This window comes from Suncus etruscus, chromosome 4, assembly GCF_024139225.1.
Source record: "Suncus etruscus isolate mSunEtr1 chromosome 4, mSunEtr1.pri.cur, whole genome shotgun sequence".
In the NCBI taxonomy this organism is placed as follows: domain Eukaryota; kingdom Metazoa; phylum Chordata; class Mammalia; order Eulipotyphla; family Soricidae; genus Suncus; species Suncus etruscus.
This window is the reverse complement of record NC_064851.1, coordinates 138,118,691-138,137,179: the sequence shown is the minus strand read 5'-3', so window position 1 is coordinate 138,137,179 and position 18,489 is coordinate 138,118,691. Positions and strand designations below refer to the sequence as shown.

Below are 18,489 nucleotides of genomic sequence, written 5' to 3'. Positions count from 1 at the left end.
CTATTCCACTGATCTGAGGTCCTGTCTTTATTCCAATACCATGCTGTTTTGATAACTATCGCTTTGTAGTAAAGTTTAAAGTTGGGAAAAGTAATTTCTCCCATATTCTTTTTCCCAATGATTGCTTTAGTTATTCTAGGGTGTTTATTGTTTCAAATGAATTTCAAAAGTGCCTGATCCACTTCTTTGAAGAATGTCATGGGTATCTTTAGAGGGATTGCATTAAATCTGTACAATGCTTTGGGGAGTATTGCCATTTCGATTATATTAATCCTGCCAATCCATGAGCAGGGTATGTGTTTCCATTTCCGCGTGTCCTCTCTTATTTCTTGAAGCAGAATTTTATAGTTTTCTTTGTATAGGTCTGTCACATTTTTAGTCAAGTTGATTCCAAGATATTTGAGTTTGTGTGGCACTATTGTGAATGGTGTTGTTTTCTTAATATCCATTTCTTCCCTATTATTATTGGTGTATAGAAAGGCCATTGACTTTTGTGTGTTAATTTTGTAACCTGCCACATTGCTATATGAGTTTATTATTTCTAGAAGCTTTTTGGTAGAGTCTTTAGGGTTTTCTAAGTAGAGTAGCATGTCATCTGCAAACAGCGAGAGCTTGACTTCTTTCTTTCCTATCTGGATTCCCTTGATATCTTTTTCTTGCCTAATCGCTATAGCGAGTACTTCCAGTGCTATGCTGAATAGGAGTGGTGAGAGAGGACAGCCTTGTCTTGTGCCAGAATTTAGAGGGAAGGCTTTTAGTTTTTCTCCATTGAGGACAATATTTGCCTCTGTCTTGTGGTAGATGGCCTTAACTATATTGAGAAAGGTTCCTTCCATTCCCATCTTGCTGAGAGTTTTGATCAAGAATGGGTATTGGACCTTATCAAATGCTTTCTCTGTGTCTATTGATATGATCATGTGATTTTTATTTTTCTTGTTGTTGATGTTGTGTATTATGTTGATAGATTTACGATGTTAAACCAGCCTTGCATTCCTAGGATGAAACCTACTTGATCGTAGTGGATGATCTTCTTAATGAGGCATTGAATCCTATTTGCCAGAATTTTGTTCAGGATCTTTGCATCTGTGTTCATCAGCGATATTGGTCTGTAATTTTCTTTTTTCGTAGCATCTCTGTCGGGTTTAGGTATCAGGGTGATGTTGGCTTCATAAAAGCTATTTGGAAGTGTTCCTGTTTTTTTGATTTCATAAAAGAGTCTTGCCAGGATTGGTAGTAGTTTCTCTTGAAAGGTTTGAAAGAATTTATTAGTGAATCCATCTGGGCCTGGGCTTTTGTTTTTGGGCAGACATTTAATTACTGTCTTAATTTCCTCAATAGTGATGGGGGTGTTTAGATATGTTACAACCTCTTCATTCAATCGTGGAAGATTATAAGAGTCCAAGAATTTATCCATTTCTTCCAGGTTCTCATTTTTAGTGGCATAGAGTTTTTCAAAGTAGTTTCTGATTACCCTTTGAATCTCTGCCATATCAGTAGTAATCTCTCCTTTTTCATTCCTAATATGAGTTATCAAGTTTCTCTCTCTCTCTTTCTTTGTGAGTTTTGCCAATGGTCTATCAATCTTGTTTATTTTTTTCAAAGAACCAACTTCTGCTTTCATTGATCTTTCGGATTGCTTTTTGGGTTTCCACTTCATTGATTTCTGCTCTCAACTTTGTTATTTCCTTCTGTCTCCCTATTTTTGGTTCCTTTTGTTGAGCACTTTTTAATTCTATGAGCTGCATCATTAAGCTATTTAGGTATGCCCCTTCTTCTTTCCTGATGTGTGCTTGGCAAAGCTATAAATTTTCCTCTCAAGACCGCTTTTGCTGTGTCCCATAGGTTCTGATAGTTTGTGTCTCCATTGTCATTTGTTTCTAGGAAGGTTTTGATTTTCCCTTTGACTTCATCTCGGACCCACTGGTTAGTCAGTATTAGGCTGTTTAACTTCCAGGTATTAAAGTTTTTCTTCTGTGTCCCTTTTTAGTTCACATATAATTTCAAGGCCTTGTGGTCAGCGAAGGTAACCTGCAAAATTTCTATCCTCTTGATATTACGGAGGTATGTTTTATGTGCTAGCATGTAGTCTATCCTGGAGAATGTCCCATGTACATTAGAGAAGAATGTGTATCCAGGCTTCTGGGGGTGGAGTGTCCTATATATATCTACTAGGCCTCTTACTTCCATTTCTCTTTTCAGGTCTAGTATATTCTTGTTGGCTTTCAGTCTGGTTGACCTATCCAGTGTTGACAAAGCCATGTTGAGGTCCCCCACAATTATTGTGTTGTTATTGATATTTTTTTTCAGATTTGACAACAGTTGTATTAAATATTTTGTTGTCCCTCATTTGGTGCATATAATTTTAGGAGAGTGATTTCTTCCTGCTGTACATATCTCTTGATTAATACAAAATGTCCATCTTTGTCCCTAACAACTTTCCTGAGTATAAAGTTTGCATCATCTGATATTAGTATGGCCACTCCAGCTTTTTTATGGTTGTTGTTTGCTTTGATGATTTTCCTCCATCCTTTTATTTTGAATCTATGTTTGTTCTAACTATTCAATACATTTCTTGTAGGCAGCAGAAGGTTGGATTGAGTTTTTTGATCCATTTAGCCACTCTGTCTCTCTTGACTGGTGCATTTAGTCCATTGACATTGAGAGAAAGAATTGTCCTGAGATTTAGTGCCATCTTTATATCGAAGTTTGTTGTGTCTGTTGGTCAGTCTTGTCTTAAAGTAGGTCTTTCAGTTTTTCTTTTAAGACTGATTTTGAGTCTGTAAATTTTCTGAGCTATTTGTTTTGTTTGTTTGTGAAACCATGTATTGTTCCTTCAAACCTGAAAGTGAGTTTTGCTGGGTGCAGTATTCTAGGCGAAGTATTTATTTCATTGAGTTTTGTCACTATGTCCCACCACTGCTTTCTGGCCTTGAGTGTTTCTGGTGACAGGTCTGCAGTAAATCTCAAGGATGTTCCCTTGAATGTAATTTCTCTTTTCGATCTTGCTGCTTTCAGAACTCTGTCTCTATCTGTGGGATTCGTCATTGTGACTAGGATGTGTCTTGGGATGTTTTTTCTGGGGTCTCTTTTAGTTGGTACTCTTTGGGCATGCAGAATTTGATCACATGTATTCTTTAGCTCTGGTAGTTTCTCTTTAATGATGTTCTTGACCGTTGATTCTTCCTGGAGATTTTCTTCCTGGGTCTCTGGGACTCCAATGATTCTTAAGTTGTTTCTGTTGAACTTACCATAGACTTCTATTTTCATCTGTTCCTATTCTTTGAGTAATTTTTCCATTGTTTGATCATTTGCTTTAAGGCTTTTCTCCAGTCTCTTCTGCTGTATGGAGTTGTTATTCATCTCATCTTCCAGTGTACTAATTCTGTCCTCAGCTGCTGTTAACCTGTGGGAAAGCTCATCCATGTTTTTCTTCAATTCATCTACTGAGTTTTTCAGACCTGTTATTTGACCTGAAATTTCAGTTTCGAGTTTTCTGATATCTATCTTCATATTCTCTTGATTCTTATTAGTGTTCTCTTCTATACTTTCTTTGAGTTCTTTGAACATCTTTCATATTTCGACTCTAAACTCCTTATCTGAGAGACTGACTAGTTGGTTCCAGTCACCTGAATTGCCATCTTCATTCTCTATGTCTGGCACTGGCCTGCATTGTTTCCCCATTGTCACACTTGTATTGTGGGTTTTTCTACGTGTTGTGGTTGTATTCATTGCTTAAATGATGTGTGCGGTCACGTAGCGAAGCAGAGTGGCCGCGCTCCTCTGGCTCCTCCCTCTCACCTCCAGGTAAGGCTAGCCATCCACAGTTGAAGCCACACACAGGATGAAATCATGCCCAGAATGCAACACAGCACAGGAGACAGAGTTAGGTGCTGGCATCAGAGTTCCAGCAGAGTTCAGTGGCTTCCCCCTTTCCAGGCATATCAACTCACCTCCAGGGAAGGCTAGCCATCCGCAGATGAAGCTACACAAAGGATGAAATCAGGCTGAGAATTCAGCACAGCCCAAGAGACAGTTAGGTGCTGGCATCAGAGTTTCAGCAGAGTTCAGCGGCTTCCCCCTTTCTGAGCGTATCAACCAGTTTCACATGTTTTCATATTTTGTTTTACCTTGGAGAACTCTTGTCTTAGTTATAAGAAAATTGGGGAGGGGAATCATAGACACCTAAGTAATATGAAATTTAGGGCCAGAGCTATTGAGCCAGTGAGTAGGGCACTTTCTTTGCACATGGCCAACCCAGGCTAAATCCCTGACATCCCATACGGTAACCTAACCTTTTCTAGGAGTGATCTCTGAGCACAGAACCAGAGATAAGCCCCCCAATGGTCACATCCATCAAAAAAAAAAAAAAAAAAGATGATCTGTGCCCAGACGAACAGATCAATGACTTACAACTCTTGCCTTGCCAACTGATTGTATATTCAATCCCCAGGCCCACTACATACACAGAGTGAGGTTCTCATCACAAAGCAGGGTCCTGGCATCATCTGCCATCTGTCCTAAGCACAGAGCTAGGAATGCCAGAAATAAACATTGAGCACTGCTGGGTATGGCCCGCAAAGAAAACACAAGCTATAAAATTGTAGTCCATATTCCTGGACAAATAGCTACTTCTGAATTTTTTCTTTAGATTGTCTACAGCCTACTTCTTTTGTATTCCCCTTTCTTAGTTAGTCTTTGTTGTTACTTTGGTTATTGTGACAACTAGAATAATGCTTGCATTGCCAGGATACAAGTTCCTCAGCAGTGACACTCTTTATTTGTGGTGCTCAAAAAAATTTTACAGTGCTCGCTGAGAGTCTAACAGTTGCTTGTGGTATGATGGACACACCACACTATTTGTCATGGTACCAGGATCCCTAAATAACAGTTCTGCTGGAATCTTGCTCTGTGCATGCGTGGGAAGTTGCCAGGGATCTAACTCATGTTTGATTTTGCACCTGTTACAAAACAGGTGCTTTGTCACTAAACCATCCTGAGAACACCTCCAGCCTCCACCAGACTGACTTTTTAAACCCAGAATAGTGGTACCTCTGAATATGTTAGTAATTATCTTACTTTCTAACTAAATTGAGTATTTATCAACTTGAAAATTCTGTTGGCACTCTTAATTCACATATTGTTCTGCTTTAGGTCAGAGATGCGTGAGAGTGGAAGACATGGAAGAGACCTGGAGGAACATTTCTGCTTTATAGCACTTCCTCGGAGTGATGTGGCTGAGATATATCATAAAGGGTTAAGCACCAAAGCATCTCCATTGAAAGTTTTAGGAAATCCTCTTCTTGGAATTTATGTATTTAGACATGTTGATGTTGCCTTGAATTATGCTCATAGTAGAGGCACTACTGTAGAAAATATTATAATTTTTAAGGTAGGTGGTAGTATAAAACAAATATTAAGGATATTTTATTTCCTTTAAGTGTACCTGAATAGTTTTTTTGGGGGGGGGATTTTTGGGCCACACCTGGTGGTGCTCAGGGGTTACTCCTGGCTCTGTGCTCAGAAATCACTCCTGGTAGGCTCAGGGAACCATCCGGGATGCTGGGAATCGAACCTGGGTCCATCCTGGGTCAGCCACATGCAAGGCAAACACCCTAACGCTGTGCTATTGCTCAGGCCCCCATTTTGGGGGAAAATTTTACTTTTAATATGAATATTTTGTATTTTTTGTTGTTTTTTTTTTGTTGTTGTTGATTTTTTGGTTTTTGGGCCACACCCAGCAGTGCTCAAGAGTCACTCCTGGCTATCTGCTCAGAAATAGCTCCTGGCAGGCACGGGGGACCATATGGGACACCGGGATTCGAACCAACCACCTTTGGTCCTGAATCGGCTGCTTGCAAGGCAAACGCGCTGTGCTATCTCTCCGGGCCCGAATATTTTGTATTTAAGTTGCATTATATGTTAAATAATATTTATTATTTTTGTAATCATTTAGAATTTTTCTCTATTTCATTTTTGTTTTGTTTTTTATGTTTTGAAGGCATAACTGGCAGTGCTCAGAGATTTTCCTGACAGGCTCAGAGGACCAAATAGGATGCTAGGGATTAAACCAGGTTGACCATCTGCAAAACAAATACCCTACCCCCCTGTACTAACACTCCAGCCCCTTTCCTATATTTCTGATTCTAACTGGGTATGCATCTTAAGATAGTTCCCAGAAAGCTAAAGCAAGGGCTCGGATATTAGGCCAGTTGTCATAGACAGTTTTGGCCTTTGGGTTTCCAATACTGTCAGGGAGGCCAACCTCCACCAAAAAAAAAAAAAAAAAAGGCAGGTTATGTTGTATTTATCTTTCTTTTTTTTTTTTGGGGGGGGGGGGTTGGGTCACACCTGCCAGTGCTCAGGGGTTACTCCTGGTTCTACACTCAGAAATCACCCCTGGCAGGCTCGGGGAACCATATGGGATGCCGGGATTCGAACCACCATTCTTCTGCATGAAAGGTCCGGCCCCTCGATTTATCTTTCTTCCATAAATTTTTCATCCAAATTGATCATCTCTCTTTTTGTCCAAACCATAATGTCTGTTTTAAATAATGTCTGTTTTAAATTATGTTTTAAAATACATAATAAAACAGTTATTATGATAACTAAGATTACCATAATCTTAGTTTCGGATTATGTTCCTAAACATGTACATAGAATAGTGTACTGTGATGTTAATTTCTTAGGATTGATCATTTCCCCCATGATTATGTAAGATGCTAACATTGGGGGAAAGTGGGTATAAGCATCCATATGACCTTAGAACTAAGTTTTAAGCTTTTCTTAAAATCTAAAATAATTTAGAATTTTAAAAATAACTATATAGTTGAAGCTCAAGCATCAGCAGACAAATTGGTTAATATTATCAAGTTTGTAATATATAATTCATTTTTTGTTACTGTGTTTTGGGGCCATGCCCAGCAGGGTTCAGCCTATTTATGACTTGCTGCTGTGCTCACTCCTGGCATACTCAGGAAACTTTTTATTCCTAAATTTAAGTGTTCTACATAGGCAATTTACTAAAGAATATCAATGAATATATGTACAGTATATTTAAATTTGACAACTTTTAATTTTTAATAATTTCAACATAAGAAATGTTACAATGGCTATAGGAGTAGTGGAGTAGGTAGGACATTTGCTTTGCACATGGCTAACCCAAGTTTGATCCCCGGAATTCCCAGCACCACCAGGAATGATTCCTGAGTGCAGAGCCAGGAGTAATCCCTGAGCATTGTTGGGTGTGGCACAAAAAAACAACCAAAAAAAAAAAGGCAAATGTTACAAAGATGGTACAGAAAATGTCTGTATAAAATTTAACAGATGAACTTTTTCGTGAGCCGACACCGCTTCAGCCCGACCCTCGCACGCACTATGTCTGGTTTCTCCAGCGTCGCCACCATGAAGAAAGTGGTCCAGCAGCTGAGGCTAGAGGCCGGGCTCAACCGTGTGAAGGTTTCCCAGGCTGTTGCAGATTTGAAACAATTCTGTCTGCAGAATACTCAACATGAATCCTTTGTTGACTGGAGTGTCTTCAAGTCCTAATCTTTTCAGACCCCAGAAAGTTTGTTGTTTTTTTGTTTTTTTTTTTTGTAGGTAAAATGAATCTTTGAAAGATTTTCTAAACCACTGTTCATGAACCAGTGAATATTCAATGGAATTAAATCCAAACACCAATATGAAAACTTAACCATATGTGTCAGAGTATTGTCAAGTCATAGCTTAATCTACCTCTCTGAATTTTTATTAGTTTCTGTTTCACAAGTATAATTATTTTATATACAGTAGCATACAATAAAATACTTCGTAAAGAATTTTTAAAATTATTGTTATTAAATCCACCATTTGTTTTGAACACCCAAGATAAATGGAAATTTTGAAATTAAGTTGTTTCTCATAACTAACATTTACCAGGTGCTAGAAAACTAAAGACAAATTGCATGTTTTTTTTTAAAGTGAGAGGCTGCAAATTTACTAATGTCCATTCATGAGTTACAGTTAATTGTTTTAATATTTCTGATAAACTAAACCCTTTTATGTTAAAAGTTCTTTTTTGCTTCAAGACATTCTTGCTAAATCAATTCTTATACATCTGAAAAATTTAAAACATCCTAGAAAAAAAATTTAACTGATGTTCCCCAGTGCTCACATTTCACATAACTATTGCAAAATTGTCTGAGCTAAGAAACTAAACATTGTACTTGTTGATTATAGCTGGATAGTAAAATAAATAACAAAATAAAAATTAGTTAACAGTTAACCAAATCATAACCTTGATTTAACTTTTGCTAGTTTTTTGTTTATTTGTTTTGGGGCCACACCCATTGACGCTCAGGGCCATGAGCTCAGAAATCGATCCTGGCTTGGGGGACCATATGGGACACTGGGAGATCGAACTGTGGTCCATCCTAGGCTAGCACTTGCAAGGCAGATGCCTTACCTCTGGTGCCACTGCTCTGGCCCCAACTTTTGCTAATTTTTTAATGTTTTCCTTTTCTATTCGACTACAGATAATACCACTTTACTTTTTCTATTTAAATTGTGCATAATTATTTTTGGTATCAGGGATTAAACCCAGGACTTTATATATGCTGAGCTATATCTACAACCCCGTCCTTTTTTGTTTTGGTTTTTGGGCCACACCCAGTGACGCTCAGAGGTTACTCCTGACTGTGCTCTCAGAAATCGCTCCTTGCTTGGGGGACCATATGGGATGCCAGGGATCAAGCCAAGGTTTATCCTGGGTCAGACATATGCAAGGCAAACGCCCCATCGCTGCACTATCGCTCCAGCCCCTGCAACACATTTTTCAATGATTTTAACTTTGCTAAAGTAAAATATAATTTCTGACTTTAAAATATACATTTCTTGGGACAGGAGAGATAGCACAGTGGTAGGGCATTTGCCTTGAATGCAGGCAACCCAGGAGGGACCCGGTTTGATTCCCAGTGTCCCATATGGCCTCCCAAGCCAGGAGTGATTTCTGGGTGCAGAGCTAGGAGTCATCCCTGAGGGCCACTGGATGTAGGCCAGAAACCAATAAATAAATAAATAAGTAAATAAAATTAAAAAAATATATATACACATTTCTTGTCATGTTCCCTTCATATTATCTTTTATCAATTGTTTTATGGTTTTAAAAATAAATATGTAAGCAATTATTTTTGGTGTTTCCAGAACTTCTGGAATTATGTAGTGCAGGGTGTTTTGTATTCATGCTATCTTGGCATACATGATTAAAGAGAGTTCATCCTGAGATTATATTCACTTATATTTCTACAATATTAGTATTAAAAAATAATGTAATGTTAATTTTAGCTTTTTTTTTTTTTTTTTTTTTTTGGTTTTTGGGCCACACCCGGCGATGCTCAGGGGTTACTCCTGGCTGTCTGCTCAGAAATAGCTCCTGGCAGGCACGGGGGACCATATGGGACACCGGGATTCGAACCAACCACCTTTGGTCCTGGATCGGCTGCTTGCAAGGCAAACGCCGCTGTGCTATCTCTCCGGGCCCTAATTTTAGCTTTTTTAAGAAAATTTAATTTTTTAGTTTCACAGTTAGCAAATATTTGGGGTTTCCTTCATTTACTTTGAATGGTATTTGAGATATTGTATTTTACTTTTCTGATTTAGGGGTACACCTGGCAGTGCTCAGGGCCTGTTCCTAGGTTCATGCTCAGAGTTATTTCTGTTGGTACTCAGGGAACATGCAGGACTGGTGTTAATATGTAGGTCTCCTCTCTGCAAAGCAAGCATATTCTCTAGCTAACTCCTTGGTCCCTGTATTATATTTTTATAGAAACTGGAATTTGTTTCCAGGCTTTTTATTTTTCTCAGTGTTTTTCTTTTCAGAGAGCCTATTCTAGTGGTAATACCATCCTTTTAAAAAGTACCTAATGGCGGAGAGAATACAGAGGGTAAAGTCTCTGCCTTGCATACAGCCAATCCATATTTGATCTGTAGTGATGCACCACCAGGAATGGTCCCTAAGCACAGGACCAGGGTTCATCTGGTGTGACCCAGAAGCTAACACAATAATTGATTAAACTCTAAGTATGGGGCCAGATCAGTAGTTACCTCACATTAAGCTGACCCAAGTTTGATCCCCAGCATCCTATAGAGTCTCTCAAGCACTACCAGGACTGATCCCTGAGTGAGAGCCAAGATTAAGCTCTGAGCACCACCACGTATGACCCAAAAAACAAAACCAGGTAAAGTAATATTATGTTTTTAAATATTTGAAAAAACCCAAAGTTGTATTGGTTTCCTCCCTCCCCCAAGATTTTACAGACTATTGACTAGAAAGGTAGTATAGGTGGTAAGGCACAAGCCTTGCCTGCAGCTGTGGTAGCAGTGACCCCAGTGTGAGTCCTCAGCTTTGCCCTATGGTCCCTTGAGCACTGCTAGGACTCATTTCCAATCACAGAACTATTAATAGTCCCTAAGCAATGCTGGTGTGGCCCACCCTCCAAAATCATAAGATTTTGTAGACTTCATATTCTTTCTATTTTTGCTTAAGTTTTTAGACTACACATAAATACGCTCAAATTTTTGTGGTTGTTACATTTAAGGAAAATTTGACATAATCACAATATTAGAAGGCAGCTATGCTCACCACTATACCACTAATGCCAATATAATTACAGTATTGGGTTATCCTATTCATCTGTGACATAGATATTAGTTTTTGTGTTTTTTTGAAAAGAGTGGCAGGGAAATAGTTCAAGGGGCTAGGGCACATGCTTTGCATGTAGGAAACCCAGGTTTGATCTCCAGCACCACCAAGTGATCCCATGTAGCCTGAACATTTCTGGGTGTGCCCCTCCAAAGTAAAAAATATAGATGATAGTACAGTGAGTAGGGTTCTTGCCTTGTAAGAGGCAAGAAGTTTTGATTCCCTGGCACCCCATATGGTCCCCAGCTCTCTGCTAGGAGTGATTCCTGAGCTCCGAGCCAGAAGTAACCCTTGAGTACTACACAGTGGGGCCCCAAAACAAACATTCATATATATATTCATACATATATATTTATAATAATAAATTTGTGTTTTCTGTAAAAAAAAATAGTAAGTATTGTGAATTGGCAACCAGAAATATAGTACAGTGGGTAGGTGCTTGCCTTGCACATGACCTACCTAGGTTTAATCTCCAGCATCCCGTATCATCCTACCAAGAGTGATTCCTAAACTCAGAGCCAGGAGAAACCCCTGAGTACTGCTGGATGGGGCACCAAAAAAAAATGTGTTGTGGATTTTGAACTTTGCTTTACATTTTTAGGTTCTCTTTGGAAAAGTGAAGAAAATTCAGCCATCAGTGGATAAAAACAAAGTCTCTTTGGATCCTTCCCCAAATTTTGATTGTCATATGTCAAGAAATACACCTTCTATGAAAGATACTATTGAACTACAGGCCCATGGTTCAGCAGTATGTAAACTTTTTAGTTCATTTGAGTATTTAAAAGTTACATGCTTCACATATAAGATTTAAAGTAGTGCTTGCTTCGGCAACGCATATCCTAAAATACAGAGAAGATTAGCATGGCCCCTGCACAAGGATGACATGCAAATTTTGTGAAGCGTTCCATATTAAAAAGATTTAAAGTAACTTCTTAAAATATTGAGTAAAAGTTTCTAATTCATTCCATTAAAATTACCTTACATAGAGAAAGCTGGAGGCCAGAGAAATAGCACAGTGGATAGGGTGTGTGTCTTGCACAGAGCCAGCCAAAGGTTCATTCCCCAACATTTCCCATACAGTCTCAACCCCTGAGCACTACCAGATGTAGCCCTCTCCCCAAAAAGTGAAAACTGCCTTTATATTTTCCCTGGAAATATGAATAAAGAAGTTTCCAAATTTACATTTAAATTGGTTCAAAGTACCATGGTTGTTTTAAATTAGATTTTCCATAGATTAATTCCTAAATTGAAAACATACCAGCCTCTTCTTAAAACAAAACTATAAAATAAATGTAGCAAAGTTTCTTATCTATTGCTCTTTGCAGAAAAAAAAAGACTTATTAGTCATTTTAGAGTAATTTTCTATTGTATGTCATTCAGACATTAAGTAGATTGCTACAGAAGGTTAAATTATATATGTTGTAATATATTCATATCTGATTCTTTAAGAATATAAATGTTCGGAGCCGGCGAGGTGGCGCTAGAGGTAAGGTGTCTGCCTTGCAAGCGCTAGCCAAGGAAAAAACCACGGTTCGATCCCCTGGCATCCCATATGGTCCCCCCAAGCCAGGGGCAATTTCTGAGTGCATAGCCAGGAGTAACCCCTGAGCATCAAATGGGTGTGGCCTGAAAAACCAAAAAAAAATTAGAATATAAATGTTCCATATGTGAAATACATTAAATTATCATAATTTTATAATTAACTTATACCAAATAAAATATATGCAAGATATTAAGCTTTTAATGAAAAAAATGGTTTTATTTTAAAAATAGGTTGTATCTGCTTCTGTCGACATTGGTTGTCTCTCAAGAAAATAAATATGAGATGGGGATAAAAACTCTTATATTTGGTCCGGTGATGTGATTCAGTGGTAAAGACATTCCTTGCTTGCGTTCATTCACCAACAACACACTCTCACATCCACACATATGCACAATGTATTTTCAAAGCTATTAGGGTTGGGGGGAGATGTACTTCAGTGGAAGAGTGCATGTCATGTATGAATATCTGGGTTTAATTTTTGAACTTCAAAATAAATACATAAATCAACAAACAGCATAAATAACTAAAGTATTGAGGCTCAAGTAGGTAGGTAAGAGGGGTGTTTGGAAGCAGATGAATAAATAATAAGAAGTTTTATGCTTTTTCAACTTTCATTTTCTTGGTAAAAATTTGGTCCACATCCAGTGTTGCCCAAGACTTGGTCCTGTCTCACTCCTGACAGTGCTCAGGGGACTGTGTGTGGTAAGGAGAATTGAATCTGTGCTGGCTGCATGCAAGGCAATTACCCTGCCACTGTACTATTGTTCCAGCCCCCTGCGCTTCTTTTTCCATGAAAACTTACTCTAGCTACTGATATTAATCAGAATATTTTTCTTAATCTCCAGGTATATATTTATGAATACAGTGTTCTTTCAAAGCCAGTAGATAAACCTAGACAATGTCTTCCATATGCAATACTAACAGTAAAATATATTAGTCAAAAAGTAGACAATGGACATCTTATGACATCTTTGAAATTCCTCTCAACAGGATTTCCTAAGAGATCAGGTAATGTACTTGTAATATACAGGTAGTATTCCTGTACTTCAGTAGTTTTGTACTGGGATTGCAACTTAAGAAATATAATTCTGTGGCCCTTTTGGGAAATAGCTCCAAACATGTGCTTGACATTGACAAAAGCCTAAATTTGATCTCCAGAACCTCAGAATTGCTTAGAGTGATTCTGAGCACCACCAGGGGTGGCCTCAAAAGCAAAAAGATAAATTTCTCTGTAGAATAATAATATGCCTATTTTTGGTTTTTTTTTTTTTTTTTTTTGTTTTTGGGCCCCACCCATTTGACGCCTCAGGGGTTACTCCTGGCTATGCGCTCAGAAGGTCGCTCCTGGCTTGGGGGGACCATATGGGACACGGGGGAATCGAACCGCGGGTCCGTCCTAGGCTAGTGCTGGCAAGGCAGACACCTTACCTTTAGCACCACCGCCCGGCCCCCTATTTTTGGTTTTTTATAGATTTACATACATTGTGATTTTTTCCATTGTGACATACATAAATATGGCTTCATTTTTATATGTACATATAATATTCCTTTTGTAACTACACACATACTAACCTGTTTATTTTTGGGTGGTTCTTGTTTGTTATTTGGTTTTGTTTTGGAGGGACACCACCTGTAGTTCTCAGGGGTTATTCCTGGCTCTGTGCTCAGAAATAACCCTGGTGGTACTTGAGGGACCAATAACTTAATAACCTCATTGCTAGTTACATTATTTTTCACAAATTTTCTTATAACTGTACTTCTAAAAATAATTTAATTTCTATTTACCAGTAAACAAGCAATATAAAATAAACTGTTTAGCTCAAGTCAGGGAGGTAGGCTTGGGGATGGGTGGGGAAACAGGAACTATGGTTTAGGGATTTTTATATTGGTGATGGGATTAGTCTTAGAACAAATATATTATGAGCAACTATGTAATATATTGTCTTTAAATAAAGTAATATATAAAATATATACTGTTTTTTATTACAGGCATAGGAATGTAGGTACTTATTTTAATTGGCTCCTAATTTGTGAGCAACATTTTAATTCCTACCCAATTTTTGTATTTCTTGGTGTCTGACAAATTTTTTAAAAATAAATATTAATTGGGCCTGGAGAGATAGCACAGCGGCGTTTGCCTTGCAAGCAACCGATCCAGGACCAAAGGTGGTTGATTCAAATCCCGGTGTCCCATATGGTCCCCAGTGCCTGCCAGGAGCTATTTCTGAGCAGACAGCCAGGAGTAACCCCTGAGCACCGCCGGGTGTGGCCCAAAAACCAAAAAATAAATAAATAAATTTTAATTATATTTAACTTATTATTTAAGATTTTGAAGAGAATGAGCCATACACAGTGGTGCTCAGGGCTTATTCCTGACTTTATGCTTAGGAATCAGCCCAGGCAGTAGTACACAGTGTACCACCTGTGGTAGCAGAAATCAAACTCAGATTGACTGCACTCAAGGCAAATGCCTTACCCACTGTACTACCTCTCCAGCCCTGAAATAGAATTTATATACCATAGTCTACAGGCCTTAAACTTTTTATTATGATTTTTATAAGGTCTTGAACTATAAAGTTTTCTTTTTTTTTTATTTTATCAGTTCATTACTCATTCTTTTCTCCTTGGTTTTTTTTTGATTTTTTTTTTTTTTTTTTTTGGTTTTTCGAGCCACACCCATTTGATGCTCAGGGGTTACTCCTGGCTAAGCGCTCAGAAATTGCCCCTGGCTTGAGGAGGGGGGACCATATGGGACGCCGGGGTATTGAACAGTGGTCCCAATCTTTCCTTGGCTAGCACTTGCAAGGCAGACACCTTACCTCTCTAGCGCCACCCTCGCCGGCCCCTTTTTCTTTTTTTTTTTTTTTGTACCCAAAAATATGTTTGGGGTTTTTTTTGGGTCTTTTTTTTTTTTTTTTTTTTTTTTTTTTGGTTTTTGGGTCACACCCAGTGACTCTCAGGGATTACTCCTGGATATGCGCTCAGGAGTCGCTTCTGGCTTGGGGGACGATATGAGACTCCAGGGGATAGAACTGAGGTTCGTCCTAGGCTAGCGCTGGCAAGGCAGAAACCTTACCTCTAGTGCCACCGCGCCCGCCCCCCAAAAATATGTTTTAATCATAGTTATATTATTGAGTTTTTTAATTAGAATAACTTCTGGCAGTTTATTTATATTAAACTGTAGCAACATTTTTCTATTTTTTTTCTTATTTCTTTTTGGTTGTGTTTTATTTTTTACAGAAAGAACTTGCTCTTTGAATAACTGTACAGTGGCCAAAAGAATTGGAAAAGGAAAAGATGCTACTGTCATCTTTGAACATTTCAGGAAACCTGCAGATATATTTGCTCAGGAAAACTGTTCCTGCAATACACCACCTAATTCTGAGATAAATCCTTCCAATTCAAATATTACTAATTCCTTTAGAAATATCCAAAATGGGAACAATTCTGTACTTGATACACATAATGGACAGATGGAATACAATTTAGCAGTATGTAAAGACACTTCTCAAGTATATACATGTGATTCAGGAATTTCATTTACTCCCGATGATAACAAAGAAAGTGTTAATGGTGACCCTCCTGTTAAGTGTGGCATATCTTAGAAATATTTTAAGGAGTCTTCTACTGTCCTACCTCTTCAGAATAATGTTGGCTCAAGTATAGTTACTACTTCAAAAGTCATCAAAGATCCCAGACTCAAAAAAAGAGGTGAAAACCAAGAAAAAGTTAATGTTACAAGTGGAAGTGAGGTTTTACCATTGGAGAAAAGTGTTGAGTTTGTTGACTCAAAATTAAATCTATCATCTGTGCCATCTGATTCTGCCCCCTCATCTGAAGTCATGCCTAGTGATCATGCTATTTTTTCTAATTGTTTGGATACCCCTTGCCTCAAATTTTCTTTTGATGCTTCACAATCGCAGGCTCAGGACATGTACTCTAAGGACCATGATTCCACAACTTACAATAAAATTACCACAACAGATCAACACAAAAATTCTGTCCCAGTGTGTTTGTCAAATAAATCTTCAGAAGCTGAAGAACAAAGTTATAGTGAGGAAAAAGCCCAGCGATCCCAACAGAGAAGCAGCATTCCATTTTTATTTGAACAAGATAGTGACCCATATAATAAATCAGTGAATACTGGTACACATGGGAACAATGATCCCATCTCTCAGGGATCACAGTTTTCTCACTTACAGCCTATGTATCAGACTGATCAGCAAGCCTCTGCAGTTTTTTCCACACCAAATAAAAGAAGCATATGTGAATACGTTAAAAATAGTGAAGATATGAGAAACTTCGCTGGCCCAGAAGACACTTTCAACCATGAAGAAAAACAAAATTTATGGAAAACAAAAAACAGTTCAGCAGATAATTACATTTCATTGCATCAAGAATGTAAAGAAAATATGAGTTTTGATTCTTTGGGGAAAATTTGTGATCATGTAGTAATGACTCAAAAGTTGGAAATACCAAAATCTTCTACATCTACCATAATGAATAATTATGAAGTAAGTCATCCAGCATTGGAATTGCAAAATAATCTTTCTCCTGGTGTGGAGAGCCTCTCACATGAGCATCCTCAGCACCCTCTGCTATGTCAAGATGACATTCTTACAAGTTTTGCCATTTCTCAAAAACTAATGAAACTAAAACTGAAAAAAACAAATCAAAATTGTATTAGTGTTGTGAGTGATTCTTTCAAGGAAGCAAAAGACATTTTGACCAACAAATCACCAATTGATAAGTTTATTTCACTTCATGACATTAAAACAAGCTCATGACAATTTGGATTGTAACATTGCTGGGTGAACAAGTATGGGTTCATACAAAAAAATGGAAACAAGCCAGCATCATTACTGAATATTCAAAGAACCTATAAAAAAACACCTCAAATGAGCGATAGAGGTCAAGATTATGCTCTGTTTTATAATGCACAGTTGGACAATAATGTGCACATAAATACTGATTTCAAAGAACAAATAAATAAAGAAAATCAACATGAGACTAAAGAAGAAACTGTTTTGCCATCAGAAAACAACACAAAATCTATATATGAAGCTGAGAAACAGAGTTTCCATACAAACAATAATTTCATCAATGAAGATGAAAGAGAGAATAATAAAAATTATAACTATGTAGAAACTCTGAATTCTGAAGACTCTTCTGCTACACTTAATTTGGCATTGGAAAAAAATGCATCAACAGAAAATAAAAATTTAAGAAGTGAATATGACATAAAGCAAAAAGAGACTCAGAATATTGGAAGGAGTGTAGAACATTTGTCTTCCATTTTTCACAGAACTTCAGGTTCTATAGGTCATGTAGTTTCCAGTGCAGCAATCCAGATCACTGACACTACATTGCCAGAATTGAGCACAAATTCTGAAGATCACCAAGGATACAAATTAAAAGAAACTTCTGGGAATTCTGATTTGTTCATAAAACATGGGGCTTCTGATTGTGAACTGAATGTAGATAAAAATAAACTACAGAATGTGTTTTTTCAATCAATAAGTGACAACCTAATTCTTGCAAATTTTGAACTGGAAAATGAGATTGAAGTGGAATTAAAACAGCATGATGATGAATATCTATTTCACCAAGATACTGCTAGCCATGGAAATGTACCATATGAAGATTTAGGGGCCTTATATAAGAATCTAGATTCTCGTATTGATTGGGAAGGCCTATTAGAAAGTAAAAATGGAGAGAGAGATGTTTTGAAAAGCATGAAAAGAAAAGAAAATGGTGATCAGTTTTACTGTGAGCAAAGTAATTATTTTTGTTTCTCTACACAAAAAAATAAAGAGCTCTGCAACCCAATTTTGCTTCCAGATCTACAAGTTCAAATTGCTAATACAGTCATGTCAAGATTTAGCCCCACTTTCAAGTCCCTTACTTTGAATGATAATTTTTGCAAGTATATAACTGAAGCCACAAAAACAAAAATAAATGAGGACAATGAAAAAATTCCAGAATTTGAATTTCATTCTTCATGTTCTGGAGGAACTTCAGGTGATGCATGTGAAGAAGAATATGGTAACATAAGACTTTCATCAGACCTAGTGAATAAATCTGAAATTTCACATTCTTTTGACTTCAGTCATAAAACTTATATGACTCACACATCTGAACAACAAAATAATGTGCCTTTGCTCACTGAAGTTGCTTCTGTCACAGCAATAAACAATGAAGGCACATGTTCCTCTACCATGTCAGAAAACTGATGATACTAGAAACAAAAAGGACACAGATTCAAGAATTG

At 37.6% G+C, this 18,489-nt stretch overlaps 1 protein-coding gene and 2 pseudogenes across 1 annotated transcript in view; all 3 read left to right on the top strand.

Moving 5' to 3' along the window:
• Window positions 1–18,489, top strand: part of TEX15 (testis expressed 15, meiosis and synapsis associated) — a 48,582-nt gene that overhangs the window by 13,899 nt on the left and 16,194 nt on the right. The window contains 6 exon segments of the mRNA XM_049772700.1: window positions 5,152–5,389; window positions 11,277–11,423; window positions 13,064–13,226; window positions 15,459–16,307; window positions 16,356–18,442; window positions 18,444–18,488. Of these exon segments, the coding sequence (XP_049628657.1) occupies window positions 5,152–5,389; window positions 11,277–11,423; window positions 13,064–13,226; window positions 15,459–16,307; window positions 16,356–18,442; window positions 18,444–18,488 (3,529 nt within the window).
• Window positions 7,375–9,897, top strand: LOC126006155 (guanine nucleotide-binding protein G(I)/G(S)/G(O) subunit gamma-5-like; annotated as a pseudogene).
• LOC126007533 (uncharacterized) lies at window positions 11,493–11,589 on the top strand (annotated as a pseudogene).